This window comes from Sipha flava, unplaced genomic scaffold (genome assembly GCF_003268045.1).
Source record: "Sipha flava isolate LNK unplaced genomic scaffold, YSA_version1 75_pilon_pilon, whole genome shotgun sequence".
Taxonomy (NCBI): Eukaryota; Metazoa; Arthropoda; class Insecta; order Hemiptera; family Aphididae; genus Sipha; species Sipha flava.
Genome location: NW_020273615.1, coordinates 2,047,401 through 2,068,479, shown reverse-complemented (window position 1 = coordinate 2,068,479; position 21,079 = coordinate 2,047,401). Strand labels below are relative to the sequence as shown.

General features: G+C 30.2%; 1 protein-coding gene and 1 pseudogene across 1 annotated transcript; both read left to right on the top strand.

The window, feature by feature from the left end:
* The first annotated feature begins 7,850 nt into the window (after positions 1-7,850).
* On the top strand, positions 7,851-11,694 carry LOC112692599 (6-phosphofructo-2-kinase/fructose-2,6-bisphosphatase-like). The gene is made up of 9 exons (XM_025567326.1): positions 7,851-7,971; positions 9,221-9,337; positions 9,920-10,080; positions 10,150-10,435; positions 10,498-10,601; positions 10,697-10,918; positions 10,979-11,216; positions 11,287-11,414; positions 11,541-11,694. Exons 1-9 carry the CDS (start codon positions 7,851-7,853, stop codon positions 11,640-11,642), a joined length of 1,479 nt encoding a protein of 492 aa, XP_025423111.1. The 3' UTR covers positions 11,643-11,694.
* Positions 11,695-14,582: 2,888 nt separating this feature from the next.
* LOC112692627 lies at positions 14,583-20,817 on the top strand (annotated as a pseudogene).
* Positions 20,818-21,079: the final 262 nt, after the last annotated feature.

Here is a 21,079-nt window from a genome sequence, read left to right as displayed (position 1 = left end):
TCTCGTATTATCTTATTAGGTACTTCATTCGTTACGAAATTTCAAGATCACTTTCTTGAATGTAATAAGATTAATTTGCGTCTTCCTACGTATTTGACTTTGTGTCGGAGTTGTCATACAAACAATAATTACTAGAGATATACAAAAACAAAAATTATATGTTAAACTAAAGTTATCCAAGGCTATAGAGTTATATAACTATTACTATATACTATATAATAGGGCTAAATATTTTCTTACACTACACACCTATTTTTATGTAACTTATCACTTATTCAATTCGTTTTATAACTTATTTTATATTATTAATTTTCAACTTTTTTTTAGTAATACAAAATTACAGTGGTTGTATTTGTATAACACAACACGCTCATACACTGATACAAAATACTGAATAAATAATATTATCTTATATTAACACGTATCAACTCAAACTTATAAGTTATATGCCTAATTTTCTCTCATAGTATATTATACTATCGGATAAAACATAAAATAATCATCAACTGTAGGCGCATATGAAAATCATCAAACATGTCTTTAGATTTTATAATTTTCTGAATTATTTCCAAACAATAAACTATCTCAACAGCAGATTTCCTTAAAAACGGCCGTACTAACGCCAATTTTACTGTTTCCTCATTAACAAAAACACATAAAAAGTAACGCCCATTTTTTTTGATTCATCCAGAATCTTAGTCACACAATCGTACTATTTTACTCGTAATAATGCAGTAATTTTATATTGACGATTCAATTGTTTATAATTAGTATAGGTATATTTTCAATTTGTACACACTCATTAAAATAACAATAAACAGCACGATTATATATATTATACATATATGTATCAGCACTCACAAGCTTAAGTTGAAACATGGCACAATAATAAGAACAAAATATATTTTTTTTTTTTGTTAAATGTTTTAATTAAATTGATAAATTGTCAACATCATTCGTACAAAAGCACAGTTCAATTATTTTGTAAAAGAACAACTACAAGCGTCACAATTTTAACGGTTTTCTTCATACAAATATATAGATACATTTGTTAGTTTTAAAAATAGCTTAGAAATACATATTATACACAATCATATCTATACGGAAAACAATTGGAAAAAATAATATTTTATAAAATTAAGTAGTTACTCCGAGTTCTTCCTTGAAATAAATTTTTTTTATCTGCTCGTGTTTAAATTTAAAATTACCAAATGGATTCTCATATTATTTTTATATTTTCACCGCAGAGTATAAAAATATACGATTTCATTCTAAGGTTCTATCTATTATAAAGTGCCAACATTGCACGTGCTTAATCTTCACCCGTTTACTTTTGACAAGTCATATTTTTATTTTTATTTTACAAATGTTTATCCATTGTTATCTTTTAACGAAGAATTGAGCCTAATTGGACCTATTTTTTTTTTTAATAAAATTACTAATATTTCATTAATTGACAGATTATTCAAGTTTGAAAAATGTAAAAAAAAAAATGAGAAATGAGATGTCAATCATTTCCTTACTAAATGTTCACAAAATAATATACTATCTTAATTATTATAAATATAATTATAACGTAGACATGTGCAATTTAAATATAAAGGAACCTATAGTTTCACATATTATTACAAATAGTGCTTTATTTTAAATATTTTCTATGTGATTTTTTAAGAAAAATACACTATTGCATTATAAATCTAAATATACGAGTACATAATAGATTTCCCCATTAGCCATCTCAGTAGCAAATACAATTCTTAAAAGAAAATTGTACAGTCAAAAACACTTACAAATTAGTAGTCAATAAAAAATGCTATAAACGTACAGTTCCAAGTATAATAATCTGATAGTAATAAAACTAAATGAAACTTGCACTACTCTCATGAACGCTAACTTAAAAGTTTTATAAAAAAATATTATTTGTCTCTATTAATTCCTCCAGTTATTTTTCTTTTTATCTTCTCCACATTTTATTCAAAATCCATGTACTACAGACATTATTATAGTACAATAATATTTCATAATTTATATACAATATAATTTAAATTATATTATAAATTATCGTTTACTTTAAAGCTCTTTAAGATATTTTAAAAATTATTTTACGAATATTAAAGAGAAACTTACTTAAACTTCAAAGAACTGAACTCTATTGATAACACCAAAAAAATTGCATTTTATCAAAGTGTTTGCATTCCAGGAAATCCCCAAAACAATAGTGCATACGTAATGTTCATAATATTAATTATATATGGTCATCAACTATTTAGTTATAAGTGCTGTAACTGTTTAAATTATATTAATGCCATCATTATTATCACTTAATATCACTTAATATGACTACCGATAAAAAAAATGCCTATAGATTTAGATATCTATATATAATATTATACATGATACATCGCACTTATAAATATAATTTTTTATTTAAATTTTGTGATTCAATAAGTCATGAAAATGAATTAAATATACCATTTGGTTTTTAAATGCAGTTCTTTCTACAGGTATTGGAATACAGAATGGTTATAATTTATATTTATTTTTTCTTTATTTTCGAATTTATTGTACCTTTTACTTTCAGTTAAATATGTGAAACGCTAATTTTTCCATTTAGTACATTTTCAATATTTAGTTTAAATAACAACAATATATTAGTGGAAATCAGGCCCTTAGGTATAATTTTAACACAACATATGGGTAGTACTGTTAACCGTAAACACTCTATATAAATCTAAATTGATTCCAATCACGTGTTAATAAAATAAATATGCTAAAAAATAAGTGTATGTATATATATTCACCTATTTATATATAAATTGAATAAACAATATTTTAATTAAAATTTACCACTTAATTTATAAAACATAAAAATATGATTGGACAAGCAATACGGTTAATATTATCTTATATTTTTTTCCTGTGTAAAAAAAAAAAATTACATCAACAAAATTGAATACGATGAATATTATTACATTAATGCATCAAACCGATAACATCTGTTTAAACATCATGCTGTTGCGATTATTCATTATGAAATTAAAAGCCTATACATATATGAGCTTATAAATTTTTAGCTTGGATTCGTTGTTTGACCATCATATTAAAATATTAAATCGTAGAAGTAGGCGAAAAAGATTATGTCAGGAAATAAAGTTAATAGATTTATAATTGTTGTTATTTTTGTAAGAATTATATTAGAACATAGTGGTGATCCATAGGAGTTTAGAGAATATAGTTTCTACCGAAACAAACAATAAGTGATATTTTGTATGAATGCAAAAGCAACATTTGAAATAACACGTATAGAACTTTTTAGCGTTTTTCTTTCATCGCGAATGAAAACATAAAAGTACTATCTTATTCCATTTATTATATATTATATAACCAATATTACCATTGTGAATAAAGAAACCATGTAATTTTTTCACATGGTGGAATGAAACTCATGATGTTAATTAAGACCAATTTTTTTTCTAAGAAATAAAAATTAATTAATTTTTTACTCGTCTGACTGGGACATAAATTCTACAACTAAACTCTAGTCAAGCAAAAAATTAACTAACCTAACTTATCGCTGAATAATTTGTTTATTGTTAATGTTTTATTGTTCACACATAAATAAGTTTAAATTATACAAAGGGCTCTAAAGATGGAATAGTTTTACCTTACATCAAACTAGTTCGTTATCAACACAAATTAATAGTTATTGAAGAAAACTATATTTTTATCGATATCAAATAATACTTTAGTAAATAGTAAGTAATTTTAATACATATAATTTTAGATTGCAATTACAATTTATATCTATGTATGTATACTTTGAAGTTTGAACTATTTTGTCTTATTTGTTTTAAGTGTCCTATAAAGCACCAATGAATAATAATAAATAATACTTCCAAAAGATATTTCAGTATTTTTTAATAATGGGAGAACGATTTTTGAAAAAAAAATTAAAAATCATCAAAAGTTATCCAACATGTGATACACGTGTATATCCTATATGAACGTAATTGTATTAAAAAACAGATTCAATATTAAACAAGAAAAATGATCGAAACTCATACACTTAAATAGATCGTTTAACTTTAGTTAATAGAAGAACATTTATTTCATACTTATTTTTTATTCGTATAGTTACTCATTTCAATAATTAATATTTATCAAATATAATATATAATATCTATAAAAAAAAAAAAAAAACTGAAACAGTGGACAATATAAATAATAAGCGATAACAACCAAATCACATAAATGATACTGACATAATCATAAATATTTTATATTAAATGTTGAACCGGGCACTTTTAATTTCATATCGCTTGAAGTGCCGCAGTATCACGAAAATTTCATGGCCTTGAATACATAATTGTAATTTTTTTTTTTTTGAACAAACATTACTTTTTTACCGTACAGATAATTTTGATAAACGTCCTCGTCCAATCGGATTTAATATAATTATGTTACGAATGGCTACTAAAGTATACCATGTGTATTATCAACTTTTTTTTTGGAATGGATTTTAAACGAAAATCATCTACAGTCTACTTTTACACCACAAACTTACGAAAATTATCGACAGATATCGATTGCATACAGGTGTATATGGCTTCGGGAAAAGAATTTGCACAAAAAGTTCAATGTTTTTAGTAATCACTACACGTAATTACGTAATAACCACGTGCATGTTTTTGTTTTATCGACGCTGTGTTAATCACATTGTACGAGTTGAATTTATATAACGCTTTATACATACATTGGTTTTAATTGATAAATTTACATAAATTATAATTTCTACGATCGCGTTCATAAGCTATACCAAATAGGAAATCGATATTAATTTATGAAAACCAATATCAATATAACATTATACGGGATACGTAAATAATACAAATCAAAACAAGTAAGCTCGGTATGCCTTGGTGAGCACATGTCGATCGATCAATTTCCCGGTCTCTATAACGTTGCAGCATTAAATGTTGATTAATCCGAAGTCATTTGTTATCGTCAAGAGCTATAACTACTAAGTAATCGTACGTTTAGTGTTAGCTAACGAAATTCAATACATTCGAATCGACACTATACCAAGACGACGGTGAGGAACACGAAAGCAACACGTGATCCGGTGTAACGAAACAATAGCGCAATATTGAATTAATGCGATGTCAATAGAACTGTGCACAATACACGTCAAAGACGATCATGTCTCGAGAAGTTTAGGGGAAAATCAATGTTATTATCAGGGCTAGGATTCGTATGCAACAGCATGTTTTTTTTTGCGACTTCTGATTATTGATTTTGTCAATAATGTCCACGAATCATCTAATGATGAGATAAATGGTGATGTTTTTATTTTGCATGTTTTTGCATATTTTGGATAAAATGCTTATTATTGTATATATCAAAGAAAATTAATATTATTGCATATTTCGATTATAATAATGAAAAAAAAATAAATGTTTTATAGTATATTTCGTAATTAATATTTCGTATTTAATTCTAGCCCTACTGACTAAAGTATAAAACTTGATTTTATTATCAAACATACATTCTATTTTAAATTATTTTATTTAATTTCTCAATTATATTATATTACGACAAACAGCCAACCACTGATGTACTTCAATAATTTTTTTTTTGTGTGTATCTTATAAAAATTTAAATGCATATTTTTGCATATTTTGGTAAATAAAATGCATATTTTACAATTTTTTATTGCATACAAATCCTAGTCCTGGTTATTATTATCGAATCAACGTGTACGATCAGATAAAATAGTGTATAAGAGGAATCCGTCGACCGGGCGGATCCCATTACACGGGGACGTTACCTTCGATATTTCCCATGTTTCTGCGAAAACAACGCAAATAGTGACAATAACGCGTATGAAACGATATCGCGGAATACGCTATCGCAGCAGCGAAGTGCGGGGCAATTAGACGTGTTTATTTGTGCGGTGAAATGGCTTCGACGAAAAATCGATACCCATCGCAGTGTTACGACGAAAACAAAACGATGGATCATTGTCGAATCGGTAAGGTATTACGAGAACGGCGAGAGAAATGTCGATGTATAAATAGTCCACCAATAGCCGACAAGATTTTTTTTTTTAACTCAACAACAGGGCGTACTACTACGGGTTCAAAGCCGTAGAATCGTATCCACGTTCTTTCCGTGGGAGGGGGGGAGAGGGGTGTGCGCTCGCACACCCTGAATCTTCAATAATTGGCCTAGGCGTCACTGATACATGGCCTTCAGTTTTCCAATATTTAATATTGTGCATGCACCGTGACTAAAACTTGTAAATGTTGGCCTGTCGGTGGTAAAAAATTGGCCTTTTTAATTGCTCGCACACCCTTCAAAACAGAAAAACCGAAATGGCGGCCCTGCGTTGCGATAAGACGAATCGGTGGCGGTAACGGATTCGCGTACGCGCACACGAATGTCGCGGGACACGGATCCCCGGGGGACGAACGAGTTACGACGACCTTGACCGATGGTGGTGGTGGTGGCCGTGCACAAGTACTGCGCAGTTGTGAAACACTCGGAAACCGCCCCGCGCGAAAACGGGGTTAGCGCGGCGTCGGGTAAACAACAACAACAACAACAACAACAATAATAAAAACAGCGCCGTCGGACGTTATAGCAGACGCAGCGGTTAGCGATCCCCCTCTCTTCCCACCCGCGCGCGATCGCGGCCCATCCCCACCGGGCACGGCTCGTCCGCACGACCTTTTTATACAACGCGCCGGCGGCCCGGACGGATATTCGTGTGTTACTTCTAACCGGGCAATCGATTATTGCGGCCAGAATCGTGCGCTCCCGACGTCGTGCCACCGTCACCAGCAGTCGCTCTCTCGTTCTCCGCGCAACGCAACGCACGCCCGTCAGTGCCGGTAGCCCGTCGAAATCATAATAATAGTAACAATAGTAATAACACTGATATTAATACTATTGCACGCTAGTATCGCGAATTCGCGTTCGCAACCAGTGCGTCGTCGCATACGAGACTACGCTCGGCCCCTTACGTTCTGCGCCGCCGCGTCCGCAACGTTGCGCAGTAGCGACACTCGCGTTCCCAGACGGGCCACCAGTCGTTAGCTGTTACGTGAGCTTTATTTATTTTTTCACGTTCCGTTTCGATCATTTTTTTTTTTTTTTTTTTTTCACCGTTTTCCCGCCGTTTCGTCCCACGTCCGCAGCGATACGTCGTCCGCGTATCCGGTTCGCGCCTTTCGTCCCTGTCGACGATGCATTTGTACTTCTGCAGCCGCCTGAAATCCGTCGACGTCAATCTCGTTTCACGAGTTCTGCAGCTCAAGGGCTGAACAACGCGCACAGGTATTATCGCACAGCTACGTGACACCGTCGTTCCGGTTTCACCGCTGCTCCTTCACCGCCACCACCTCGTCCTCCTCCTCCTTGGTCCGAGAACGGATTGAGGCCTTCGCCCAGCGCCACCGCTCTTCCTCCTGTCGCTAAACGTTTCGCCTGCTCACGTCCGCAGCACTCCGCAGATCACGGGTCTCTTCCTGAACGCTGTGCAACGCCTGTCATTCGTTCGCCAATCGGTCCCAACCGCGGTCAAAGTGGACGCGACAAATTTCTCGTGCACCATCACACTGGCCAACAAAGTGGACTACGTCGTCCGAAGAAGACCCATTGGTGGCATGCGGCCGGACCTGCAGAAGCTCATCTATCATACGTCATCTGATCACTTCTCAGAACTCAACGTTTTTGCTGTGCTCTAGTGTACCGCGCCGCTAGCAGTATAGAATAGTTACAATTGGTGCGAGTCCTGTGTACTAGCGTGACCGTTAACAGTGGTCAGTACCACAGTCGTCATCGCCGTCATGGCGCCCACCATCCTGATGCGGCCGACCAAGAAGGATTGGCAACGTCAATCACAGTCCGAATCCGAAGATGATGACATGGTTGGAAGGAAAGAATTGATGCCACTTGTTATGTCTCAAGGTGAATAACACATGTTTACCCTATGGATAACCTATGTAGAAAATCCGTTCAAAGTATTTTCACGCCAAACAATATGAAGTACAATACAACATAGTGCGCTATGGTAGTGGTCTCTAAAATATCTAATTCTTATTTTTAAAATAGGTTCATATTTCCATCAGCAATTATGTGATATTTCAAACATAACTCGTGGGTGTCTAAAATAATGTTATGTTGATAAAATAAGAATCTTCTAAATGTGGCTTGAATCCAATTGTAATGTTTATGTATTGTACCAACTTGTGAAAACATTCATAAACCTTTTTCAATATTAGGTACACCAATAAATCATTTGCTATTGTTTACACCTAATAATACTTATTGTACCATATAATATTAATTAGATTTATAATATACATCAATACTCGTGTTAAAAGTGTCCATACATCTATTAAGTTTTTATCGATCAATAATTTCTTCTAATCCTTGTTTTGCATTCAAAACTGAACTAAATTATTTTACTCAATTATTAAATAAAACAACTTATCTCTACTAAATCGTACAACTTGAACATTTTAATTTAAGAATAATTTAAACAAAAAGTTAATTTTTTAATTTTCTTTTAATTTTAAATTTGAAAAATGTAATTCTACTTAGTAAAATTATATTTTTACCATTGAATAAATATTCCAATGACAAAAATAAAATAACGACCACAGGATCATTATTTAATGAATATTCAAAAACAACATATGGGTTTGAATGTAAAACGCCTGGGTAAATTCAATTTACTTAGGTAGTATGAAAAATTATTATAATCAACTAATTTGACTAAAACCAACGTATACTTTTAACTAAGTACTTACAACTTTTTTTAATATCTAATGTATACAGTCTTGTAATAATTGAAACAATTTTCATTTGTCTGTAATATGTTTAAAGATAGTTAGATACATAAATAGTTCTTTATGAAAAAATGTAGTTATTAAAATAATGCAAAATAAAGTTCATTATTTTCATAGAAAGTTTTAAAAACTAACGGTACCTAATGGACTACATGAGCTATTTAATGGGTTAACCAGCCAAAAAATCTATTTACAAGTAATGTGCTGAACATTGGCCAATAACTTATTGAAAATACCTAGCCAAATGTTTGTTGTAGGCACCTTTAACTCTTGCTAGTCTTATATGAATATCTGTCATAGTGCATTTTTTTTTTTTATTATTTATATATTACTGAGTTTTAATATTTGTATGTTAAATTTTTCAGTTGGTCAACATTTTGTACCATTGGTTATAACAATGGTTGGTTTGCCAGCACGTGGCAAAACCATTCTTGCATATAAAATCCAGCAATACCTTAACTGGACAAATCATAAAGCTAAAGGTATGTATGAAGCTCATAAGAAAAATATTATCCATATTGCCAAATAGTTTTTGGTTGTATATACATTTGATATCCTATTGAACATAAAAAGTATAAAAAGTGTTGAATACAATATAATTTTATTATATTTATAGTAATGTTACACATTTAAAACCGATTTAAATAATACTTTTGTTTTTAAGAAATATGATAAATTTGAGTTGTAATAGTTCCAGGAATATTAATGAATTAGAATTTTTAGCCAAAATAGTTTGATTATAGAACACAAACCAAATAACTAACAACTATTTATGTTTTTATGTTCTTTTTATGCTTCTACTAATTTTCTGGTGTATTTAATTTTAAAGCCTTGTTAATATCTATTTTTAAAATATAATCAATACTAATTAATCAAAGTCAATTCACATTTTTAAGTTCAGAATAAATGTAATTTAATAAACCATATACTTTTTATATTTTAATTTCCTTAGTATATTACTTCTAATTTATGATAAAAATTAGTATTTTTTGTGACATTTATAAATTTTTTTAAAAAATGTTTTCCTATATTAACATTAAATAATAATCTTGCTTTATTTATAGTGTTTTCTGTGAGCTCGTATAGACGTAAACATATTGAATCTTATAGTAGTCATGACCTTTTCCGTAAGGAGAACAGTGAAGCAGCTGAAATTCGTCAATTAAGTGCTCAAGAGGCACAAGATGATGCTACTAAGTGGTTACAAGATGGTGGAGATGTAGCTGTAAGTATTGAATTAGAAATTTAAAAACAGTACTGTTATCTAGTACATCTAATTGTTAACATATTGTAGATATTGGATGGGACCCATATAACACAAGCTCGTCGCCAAACTGTATACGATCATTTTGCTAAAGTCATGGGTTATAAGGTACTATTTATTGAGTGCGTTTGTGAAGATGAAATGCTCATAGAACGTAATGTCAAAGAAGTGCTACAATTCAGTAAGGACTATAGAAATATGTCTAGTGAGAAAGCTCTAGATGATTTTCATCACAAGATTGAACATTACATGGAACAATATGAACCAATGAAACCAAAAACAGATGGTTACAGCTATATAAAGTTTTTAAATGCAGGTAATAATATATTCATAAATATACAATATAATTTCCTCATTATTAACGTTTATTTTATTTAGGAGAATCACTTACTGTTTGTCGTTTGAACTCTCCAATGCAAAGTGAAGTGCTGGCTTTTGTTTCAAATGTCAAACCATTATCAAAAACATTTTATTTTTCAAGAGTAAGTTTATTGTTTTATTATTATATATTTTTACTATTGTCAATTATCTATATTTAATTAAATTTATATTTACGGTAAAATTTAATAACTTTTAGCATGGCGAGAGTGAAAACAATGTACTGGGTCGTATTGGAGGTGATGCAGATTTGTCTGTCCGTGGCCGTACTTATGCTGCTGCATTGGCACGCTATTTCAATAATGAAGAACGTTTAGAAGGCTTACGTGTGTGGACAAGTGAATTAAAGCGCACTCATCAGACAGCTCAAGGTATTAAAGCACTTGTAGAACCTGTGCCTGCTCTCAATGAGTTATATGCTGTAAGTACACTTTTCATTCAAGTATTTTATTAATAATCTAATGATTAATTTTTTTTTCAGGGTGTATGTGAAGGATTGAGCTATGAAGAAATGCAAAGCAAATTTCCACAAGAGTTTGCTTGGCGTGACCAAGACAAGTTACAGTATAGATATCCATGGGGAGAGTCTTATATTGATATTATGACAAGATTGAAACCAGTATTGTTGGAACTCGAAGGCGACATAGACAACTTATTGATAATTAGTCACCAAGCTGTTTTAAGATGTTTACTTGGATATTTCTTGAACAAGAAACATGGTAATTTAACTAAAACTAAACTGCATTTATCAGAAAATTTTTTTTATTCAATTAATTATTTATCTTGCAGAAGAATTACCATACATTAATGTGCCTTTGCATACCATCATTAAGTTGACTATTAGTGGATACAAGTGCAAAATGGAAGTGATTAAATTGAACATAGAATGTGTTGATACTTACCGCAAGCAACCTAAGGTAATAACTGAGACATTTAATAAAATTTTACTTTCATTTTTTACTTAGAGAAAATCATCAATAATATTTATATATTAATCTTATTCTTTGAAATAATATTATTTTAACAATTCAAATTTATTACAGAACTGCTCTATTAGCCGTTCAGTTGATGATGCTTTACTCACAGTGCCAGCTCATTTCGAAAATTTGTCTTTGTGGAATCATTCACCTATCGTTCAACTTTGAACATAGTCCAATAATAATATACGATGAAATATATTTATACGATTTATATGTTTGCATAGATGTTAATTCATATACAGTATCCCAATAACCTTAGAATCTTTATTTTAATTTCATAACGGCATTTAAAATGGTTTAATAGTATTGAAGATGTAATGTTTAGTTTCAAGCCTAGGGTTTTTACATTAACACTATTGTGATAAGAATAATTGGAATTAATATTAATAATTTAATTATTATTGACTTTCATTGTTTTTTTTTTTTTTTTTTTTTTGCATTAACAGACCATGTTAGGTGACTAATAATAATAGAAATTTTTCAATAATTTGTTAAGCATAGATCTATTTGGATAAATACAAGTTAGAATAATATTTATTAAATGTAAGTATTATTAATAACATGAAGAGTTATGGATTTATGTAGCTAGTTCTTTACATCTATCATATTGTTAACTTACCTTATATTTAACTCTATTAACTGATTTCTATACAAGTTCTATAGTACATAAATTATATACTTTGATTATTGTAATAACACAAATAAATATTCTCACTATTAAGTGAATTACTGTGTTGATCTGTAATATGTTTATAACATTTCATGATCGCACAAATACGATACTATTGTTCTGTTAAATATGAACAAGTTCCTAAAAAAAAATATGTACATCAATCAAAAATATACTATATCCCATAGATTGTTTTTGAATGATAGTACCTAATTATTATTATTTATTTTTTTTTTTTTTTGTGACAACTATTCTTCCATTTTAATTATTGATAGTTATTAGACTATAAAATATTTTTGTACTGTAGTTATGTTTGATTTATTACTTTTTTACTTTTAATTTTTATTCATTGTTTAAATAATAATAATATTGGATTTGGATATCAATTTACGTTTGCGTAGCATATTTTTGTAGTTTGATGAATCTTTTTTGTCTGAATTTCACGATTAAGATAGTAAAATATTATGTGTTAAGATATAATAAGGTACAAATTTCCGTATAATTGTATTTGTCTCTTAATAAATATATTTAACCGGAATTTAATTATTTTAAATTATTGCACAATAGTCACAATATTTTCTTTTCCTGAGGTAACCAAGTAGTTTGATTTTTGTCATTCATTCAATCAAATATCCATGGGCATATTTACATGTTTATCGCATATAGGCCTGTGAAAAATTGCCGCTCTAAATAATTAAAATAATATACCACATTAAGTGAATTACCATTTAATAAAGTATAATAAGTATACAAAACAAATTTTATTTAAATGCTAAAAATAATTTTTAAGATTTAAACCATTATCAATTATTAATAACAAAACAAATTCTTCAAAATTGCTATTTTAGGCACTTACCTATAGTGCCTACTAGAAATATGCCACTCCAAATATCAAGATGTGTTCAGTGGTATACAAATAAAAAAGTATATTTTATTAATAACAGTTGTTGCATTTCAATAAATAATTAGTTAAATCATATTATACAATAATGAAATTTAAGGTTTAAGATTTCAATTAATTCTTATATTAATTATTTTTATGATATTCAATTTTTATTTAAGTTTGTCAAAAACTTTACAATAATTAATATATGACTCATTAAAATACACTATTTTATTGTTATAAGTACTGATAGAGCTATGTTATTATGATGACTTAAAATATAAATTTTTACATATAACACGCATCTACTCTACTAGATTAAGATATTCACCATAATATCTCATGTTCAGCACAGAAGCAACATAGCCACTTGTTTACAAAGTAGACAAACATTTTAATAGACTAGATATTTTAAAATAATAATTGGTTTAAAATATTAGTTTTTTACAATAATTACAAAAAATAAGGGCAGAAACACAACATTTAACTATAAAAAAGTAGGAAAAACAAAAATATTATCACAATCAAACAAACATATTAGTTATTTAAAAGGGCACAATGTGCTCGTAAAAATACATTACCATCAGTGGCGATCAAATGATTTTTTCAAGGGGGGGGGGGGGTAGCTGATTTTTTAACAAAATTATATATAAAAATCTTTATTTTTAAACATGGAAATTATATTATATTAATGATATTATTAATTATTATTAATGATATTTATATTATTAAATCTATTTTTCTGTTTATTTTTGCCAATTCGTTGAGTACTTCGTCTACAGTTATACTGACAACCTCACGATGAACAACCATAGTGGTTAAACCATTGAGACGACTCTAAAATAATATAATTACACAATTCATATAATAATATAATACAGTGGTTCAATCTTTTTAGGACCGCGACCCAAATTTTCTTCCAAAAATCTATCGCGACCCCATAGTTTTACATTCACAGAATCAATAAAAATAATTTCAAAAAACAAATTTTTTCTATTTTATTATTTATTCACTACTTTATAATAATAATAATATAATACTTAATTAATAATTAGACGTATGTGATAAATGTGCTTGTTTCTTTAAATCTATATAATTAAAAAAACTTGCGACCCCCCAAAAATTGACTCGCGGCCCACAGTTTGAGAAACGCTGATATAATATATTATGTTAAGCATTAAGTACTAAATTTTAATTCCATACATTCTTATAATTTAACTATAAAGGAAATGAAAAAAATCTAAAAAGTTTATTTCAATTAATATTTTAGTGTTTTATGTTTGAACTGTTAATTTTATTCAAGCCTAGAGACTGTATAATAATTAATAAGTACAGTATATTTATTTTTTTAAATAGAAAATAGATGAATACCTATATTATATTATGTATAATATGAATGAATTATAAATATTTAAAAAAAGGTCATGGGGGGATCTATCCCCCCCCCCCCCCGTTTGACTGCCACTGATTACCATAAACCAGAAAACACTGTAAATGTAGAACACAAGTACAAGGACCAATACCAATACAATTTCTGGTGTTAAAAATTGAAATGAAACTCAACGAAAAAAGAGAAATAGGTTTTATACATGTAGATTGAATAAAACATTAAGAAAACAATTGTTTTGTGAATTATAATGTATTTTGTTAAAGACACAACTTTGATTTCAGATTACATTCTTAAATCTTACTTTTATGTCACAATCGTTATAACTTGTAATGCTCTTAAGTAAAACCGTTCAAAATAAAAATAAATATTAATTTTAATAATGTATTAACCCCAAGTCCTAAAATATATCCAATCACAATTTCCTTTAAAATCTGAATAGCCTCTTTTTACCTTATCAGTACCTATTTTTTTCTATATACTATAATCATTATTATTTTACTTTTTAATTGTTTAAAAAGTACAGTATTTACATGTATCATTATTCCAATATTTTACGCATTATGATTGTATAATTGCTAAATAAAAACTGTAAATTATCGAAATAATAATATTTTAACTATGAAAAAAAAAATGTAATATAGATAAGTATAAATATTTGTATTATTGTATAATTTACGAAGCAATATTTTTTAAATAATATAAAATATAAAAGGAAAAAAACTAACCACAAATATTAAATAAAAAATATGTAAGTTACCTCCGAAAACAATTATGGTGTATGTGTCTAAACGTTTTCGTTAGTGAATTTGTTTTATACGTCAAACCTTTGCATGTGTACGACAATTTTCAAAAGCAGCAAAAATAAATAGCATTTTTAAGTAAACGTTACGAACACTGAATTAGATTAATAATCATAATTATTGACAGGATAGTTAAACATTTTATCGAATATTCAATTATTTTTAAAATCAAGAAATTTTTGTGGTTATTGTACTATAATTATATTAAGAAAACTTGAAAATTCATTGGTAAAATCACAAATAATTTTTTCATAAATGTTCACATTTTCTATATTTTTTTTTTTTTTAGTTTTGAGAATTATTCAAATATATTTGTCTAAATATATAATATTAATGACAAAGATAACAATGTTTCATTTGAAATTAAAATTATTAATACATGCGTACCTATACAATATTAGGGGGGGGGTCCGGGTTCAAACCCACCCCAGGGCCAAAAAAAATAAAGAAAATTGTTTTATTATTGATGACATGTAATATATTCGTAGTTTCATTATTACGCTTTGAATTTAAAATATACAACTATACAAATATTATGATAACTAAAAAATTATATTGGTAAGTGTTTGAAAAGTTAACTATGCTGCTTTTATATTCCAATAGCTATTAATTTACTGTAATGTAAAAGTAAACTGCAAATTGGTAAAAAAGTTGTATAAAATTATATCTATTTATAGCAGTTATTTATCTTATTTATTTGTGTAACGAAAAATAAAAGATAACGATTATTTTTGTTAACCCCTCCCCCACACAGAGCAAGATTGAATGTACGCCACTGACTGTAAAAGTACGCTGTTTAAGTACAGTACATTTCAAAGTTATTTTTATTATATTACGTAATAAATAATTGTTTATTCATTTATTATATTAGTTAAATTTAAATTTTTATTTTTGTGAAAAAATTATAAATTAACTGTAGATAAAGTATTCGTACATTTGTCCGCATTAGGTACTTAAGTATTACCACACTGTTAAAAATTAGTTTTTATTTTACTATTTTATATTATTTTAGTGTTCTGTTATTTTTAACATTTTTATTTATTTGAATATATATAATTTCACTTCAAAACGATTAGTATATAATGTATACATTATTAATCCTAACTATCCCGGCTAAGTATATGAAATCGATAAATTGTTGTTTTAATTTTTAAATGTAACCATATTCTATACATCTATGCGAATATGGAGCACTTACTGTCACTAAAATAAGATTCAATAAGGGATATACGATAAAATATTTTGAGATATCATTAAGTTGAAATGTTAAACCATGTAGGTATCTCACTGTTTCTTTCAAGATGTATAGATATACCTAGTTTAGCCAATTCAAAAGCAAATGCATACACTGGCTAATCAATAGGGGTAAATTAGTTTTAGTATTAGGTAAGTACTTCTTTTTTCCTTTTTTTCCAATAAGTACAGTAGGTACAGGTGCACAGTAAACATTAGAAATTGTTCGATAAAAGTGCATATTATACCTCACAAGTTCTTTTTTATATTTAATCTAAAATTTGATACATTACTATATAAAATAATGTTCGTATTAGAGTTTCGAAAATAGTCAAAAGGGTTTTTTCCAGAGTTGAAATTTTTCAACTTTTTATCTTGGAGAATAAAATAACGTTTGTATCATTCAGGGACCAGAACCGTAACCGAAAAGAATCGGTATTGGAACCGGTTAACCTTTAAAATTTAGAAATCGTAACTGAAATTGGAACCTTTATTTCCAAACATAAAAAATCATAACCTTAATTATAAAAGGGTTAATTTAGGTCAGTTATTTAGACTAGTAAAACTATGGTAATAAATATTTTGTTTGTCCATTTGTCGGTTCAGAAAAATAAAAGTCAAATCTTTTTATGTTTTTATTATTTTGTGTTGTAACCCACTGTGCAATAAACTATTACAAACATTTCAGTTATATTAATTTTTAAGTACCAATGTTAAAATAAGAATGTACATAGTTTAATCCATCTTCTTAAATTTGTTAGAACTCATGGGTCATTGAATAATTTTAGTTGTATTCGTTATGAAAATTATTTACAGATAATAAAATTTATTATAAAATTTAAAATATTTAATTATATTAGAAGTCTTTAGTACAAGAAAATCTTCGGTTCAATTTTTTTAAGGGGCCCTCCTGCGGACAAAGTCTGCGCACGCCTATGATTCCGGGTACAAGTGCACGGACAGAAAAAGTGTATTCACGAATAAACAAATAATGGACATCAGCAAAATCACAATTACAGAAGGCAAATAATTCTTTAGTCGATGATTCAAAACAATGGCGGAGATCTTTCGACTAAGATATTCTGTATTTGCGTACACAGAACAATATAACGTTTTCCTTCTCGCTCGTTTTCCATTTTACAACTGCAGACGTTCATTAACTACGGTATACCCCTAGCCAGAGATGGAACTAGGGTTTTTTACGCCCGAGGAAAATGTTAAAATTACGCCCTATCATAGACCAAGAATCAAATACTCTTCTCGGGAATTTTTTTCTAATAACTAATATACAATCATACTTATTGAGTTTTAACGAAGTGAAAAATATCAAATTAGTTGTTAATAATTACAAAAATTACACCCTTTAAAATTTTATGCCCGGGGATGAGTCGCCGTCTTGTGCCCCTGCCCCTGGCATTCTGGTATTGTTTTTCTCTAGTACCGTTTCTAACGCACGTCAACCAAGTGTTCTCGTTCTTGCGTACGTGTACGCCGTTCGTGGTCACCTGAACATCGAACGGAGACCACCTGGTAATGTTCGAGAGCGAACCAGGAAAAAAATAAAAACCGGTGCGAGTGCCGCGAGCGTAACAGCGGCAACGTAATAGCGATGCACATACGACGACGGTCAAGACGAATCGGCGGTCGGTCGCTCCTCCCGCGGTGCCCCCGCGCGCACGGCGGAACGCGGAACGCGAATGCAGGCCGCAGTAGGATCAGCGGCAACGGTCGGCGAAGTTACCGCGGGTGGTTACCGGTTACGCGAGCAAAACCGATCCCAGCGTTCCGGAGGAAGGCAATTGACCCGGCCTGCGCTCGCCGACATGACGATCGGCCGCGTCGCGTTCACCGCGGTGTTCGTGTCGCTGTTCCCCGCGCTCTGCTGGACGGCTGACGTGTGCTGGCGTTCGTGCCGCTGCCGCTGAAGAGCCAAGTGGCCGGATTCCTGCCGCTGTTCGAGGAGCTCGCGCGCCGTGGCCACAACGTCACCGTGGTCAGCGCGTTCCCGTCGCCCGGCGGTGGCCGCCCCGTCACCGACTACACCGACGTTCCAGTTCCGCGGCTGGAAATCGAGGGTACGTGGACACCGTAACGTCGCGCATACGATTTCCGACGACTATTCTCCGTCAGGTCGATTTTATCCCGGTGTTGTCACGTTCGCGTTTCCCTCGTTGTTCGTTCAACGCCGTTCATACTTTCCCGACATTTTCGTGTTTTCCGATTTTTAATTGCATATTTACCATTTGAGAACATATTTTTAGCCCAATCGGTTTTTTTTTCGCGCTTAAATTTTCAAATAACGCCACCGAACATCGACAGTTTTGAGTTTTCCTTATACGCCTATGCGCTACAATGTCACACGAAACTCAGCCGAAAACTCTTTTTCCGATGCAACGTTTTTACCCGCAACATTTTATGAAATAAAATCATATTGATCGTAGTATGAAAATAAAATTTTTATTAAACCGTTAATCGCATGTCACTATTAAAACACACGCGTGCGCTTATGATAAAAAAATAAATAAAACATTTTTAAGAAGGTAACATATGTTGTAGGTCACTGCGTTTATTATACCAATCGACTATTCATATCTAAAATATGCTATTCATCGCGGTCTTTTTTCCTGGTATATTTTACAATATTAGGCACGTGATATTATTACAGATATGAACACATTTACCTCATAACATTAAATGGGATGTACCAATTGTGGTTGCCACCAAAGATGAACTGGTGATTGGTAATCACTGATTTATTTATTACTAATCAGTAACGCAGTGAAATTATAACTAATTACGAATTAATTATGAGTGAATAAATTAGATACAACGGATTTGCATTGGTGTCTAGGTGATATAGAAATGGTGACAATCACTCATCACGCGACGCGTTATTTTAAGTACGGAAATCGCACTAACTCGTGAATTGCGCGGATTTGTGAACGATTTTTTTTTTTTATGTAAATTACACAGGTTCTTTTTTTATCCGAAAAAAATATGATTTTACGCAAAAATATATGTGAGCTCTAACAATCTCGATTATTGCATTAAATTCGACTGTAATATACCTAGTTAATTTTTAAATAAATAAATTTATAGATAAACAAATTTACTTGCATGTATTTGTACCAAAAAAATACAATTTTTAATAATGGTCGAATAACTATGAGATGTTCTTTAAAGTTGCATCATAGACCCGGGTGTATTTTTTCTAAGAATTATGAAAAAATGTTACTGTTTAAGAATCGATCTAGTTTTATCGATGTGAAATTTTTTCAACTAATACTATAATTATAATACTGTTTAGTCTGATATAAGTAAAAGTTAGAATTGCTGTCTAACCGATTTTTTCCATATAATCGTATGTTTTCATTCAATGCGAGTAGCTGAAGAAAATATCTTCTCCTCACTGATATCCAGATGGTTCTTGGATGACAAATTGTCAATCGTACTGGAAACCGAAATTATAAAAGACTTTATTCTGTCGAAAACGAGGTAGTTCGATTTGGTCATAATCGAATCGTTTTATTAAGAATATACCGTTGCTCTGGGCCATAAATTCAACGCGCCTGTCGTTAATTTGTCTCCAGGTATGCCGTGGGTGTCTCAAAGCAAATTAATACATTTGCCTTACACTTTTTCATACATTCCGGATTGCTGCATTGGTGTAACGAACGACATGAGTTTTGTAGAGCGTTTGAAAAACACCGTCACTGGTGTGATAAAAATGTACGTGGAAAACTACTTGTATATTGCAAAAATAGAGTCGATCATGAACAAACATTTTACATACCAAGGATGGGAATCGAGACCTCCACTTCATAAAATGTTTAAACACGTATATTTGACACTGGTGAACGGTTACCATGCAATTGGAGTGTGTCGACCGTACTTACCGGACGTCGTCGAAGTTGGAGGGTTGCACATTAAAAAACCGAAAGAAAAGGCATCGGTAAACTGGTTAACTTGCTTAAATTGACTGAAGAATCTTTTGAAAATGCTATAAAAGAAGTAATGTCAAACCCAACCTACGTATATAATATAATATAATATCACGTACAGTGAATAGTTGTTTTGAAATAATGTAAACGTATTTTGAATAGTTTTCAAGAAAACGCGATTGCTCATGGTCTGAAATACTGAGACCAGCCGATGAAACCTATAGATCGAGCTATTTACTGAATAGAATATGTTATTAGACATAATGGAGCCAAATACCTAATCAGTAACTCTGTGGGTTTAAACGACTCGCAGTACTTTTTGTTCGATGTTGCACTTATCTTACTTTTACCAACAAGAGTAATATTACTTGGATATGTTATCGAGTATTAATAAACCTCACATCGAAATGTAAATCAATTTAAATAGATATTGTCCATGTAGAGTACATTTTTTATTTATAAATATTTTTTTTACATTAAGAAAAAAACCAACAAAATATATATATTTTCAAGAAACGACATGCATTTATACAAAAAAATTTAAAAAATCTGATTCTCAAGAAAAATGATGTATAGTATATAGATTAATGTAAATAAAACATTATCGTAATAAACAAAAAGTAATTTCTATTTTTTTTTCTTTTACTTTCAATATTATCGTAACTCACTACAAATAAAGATATCA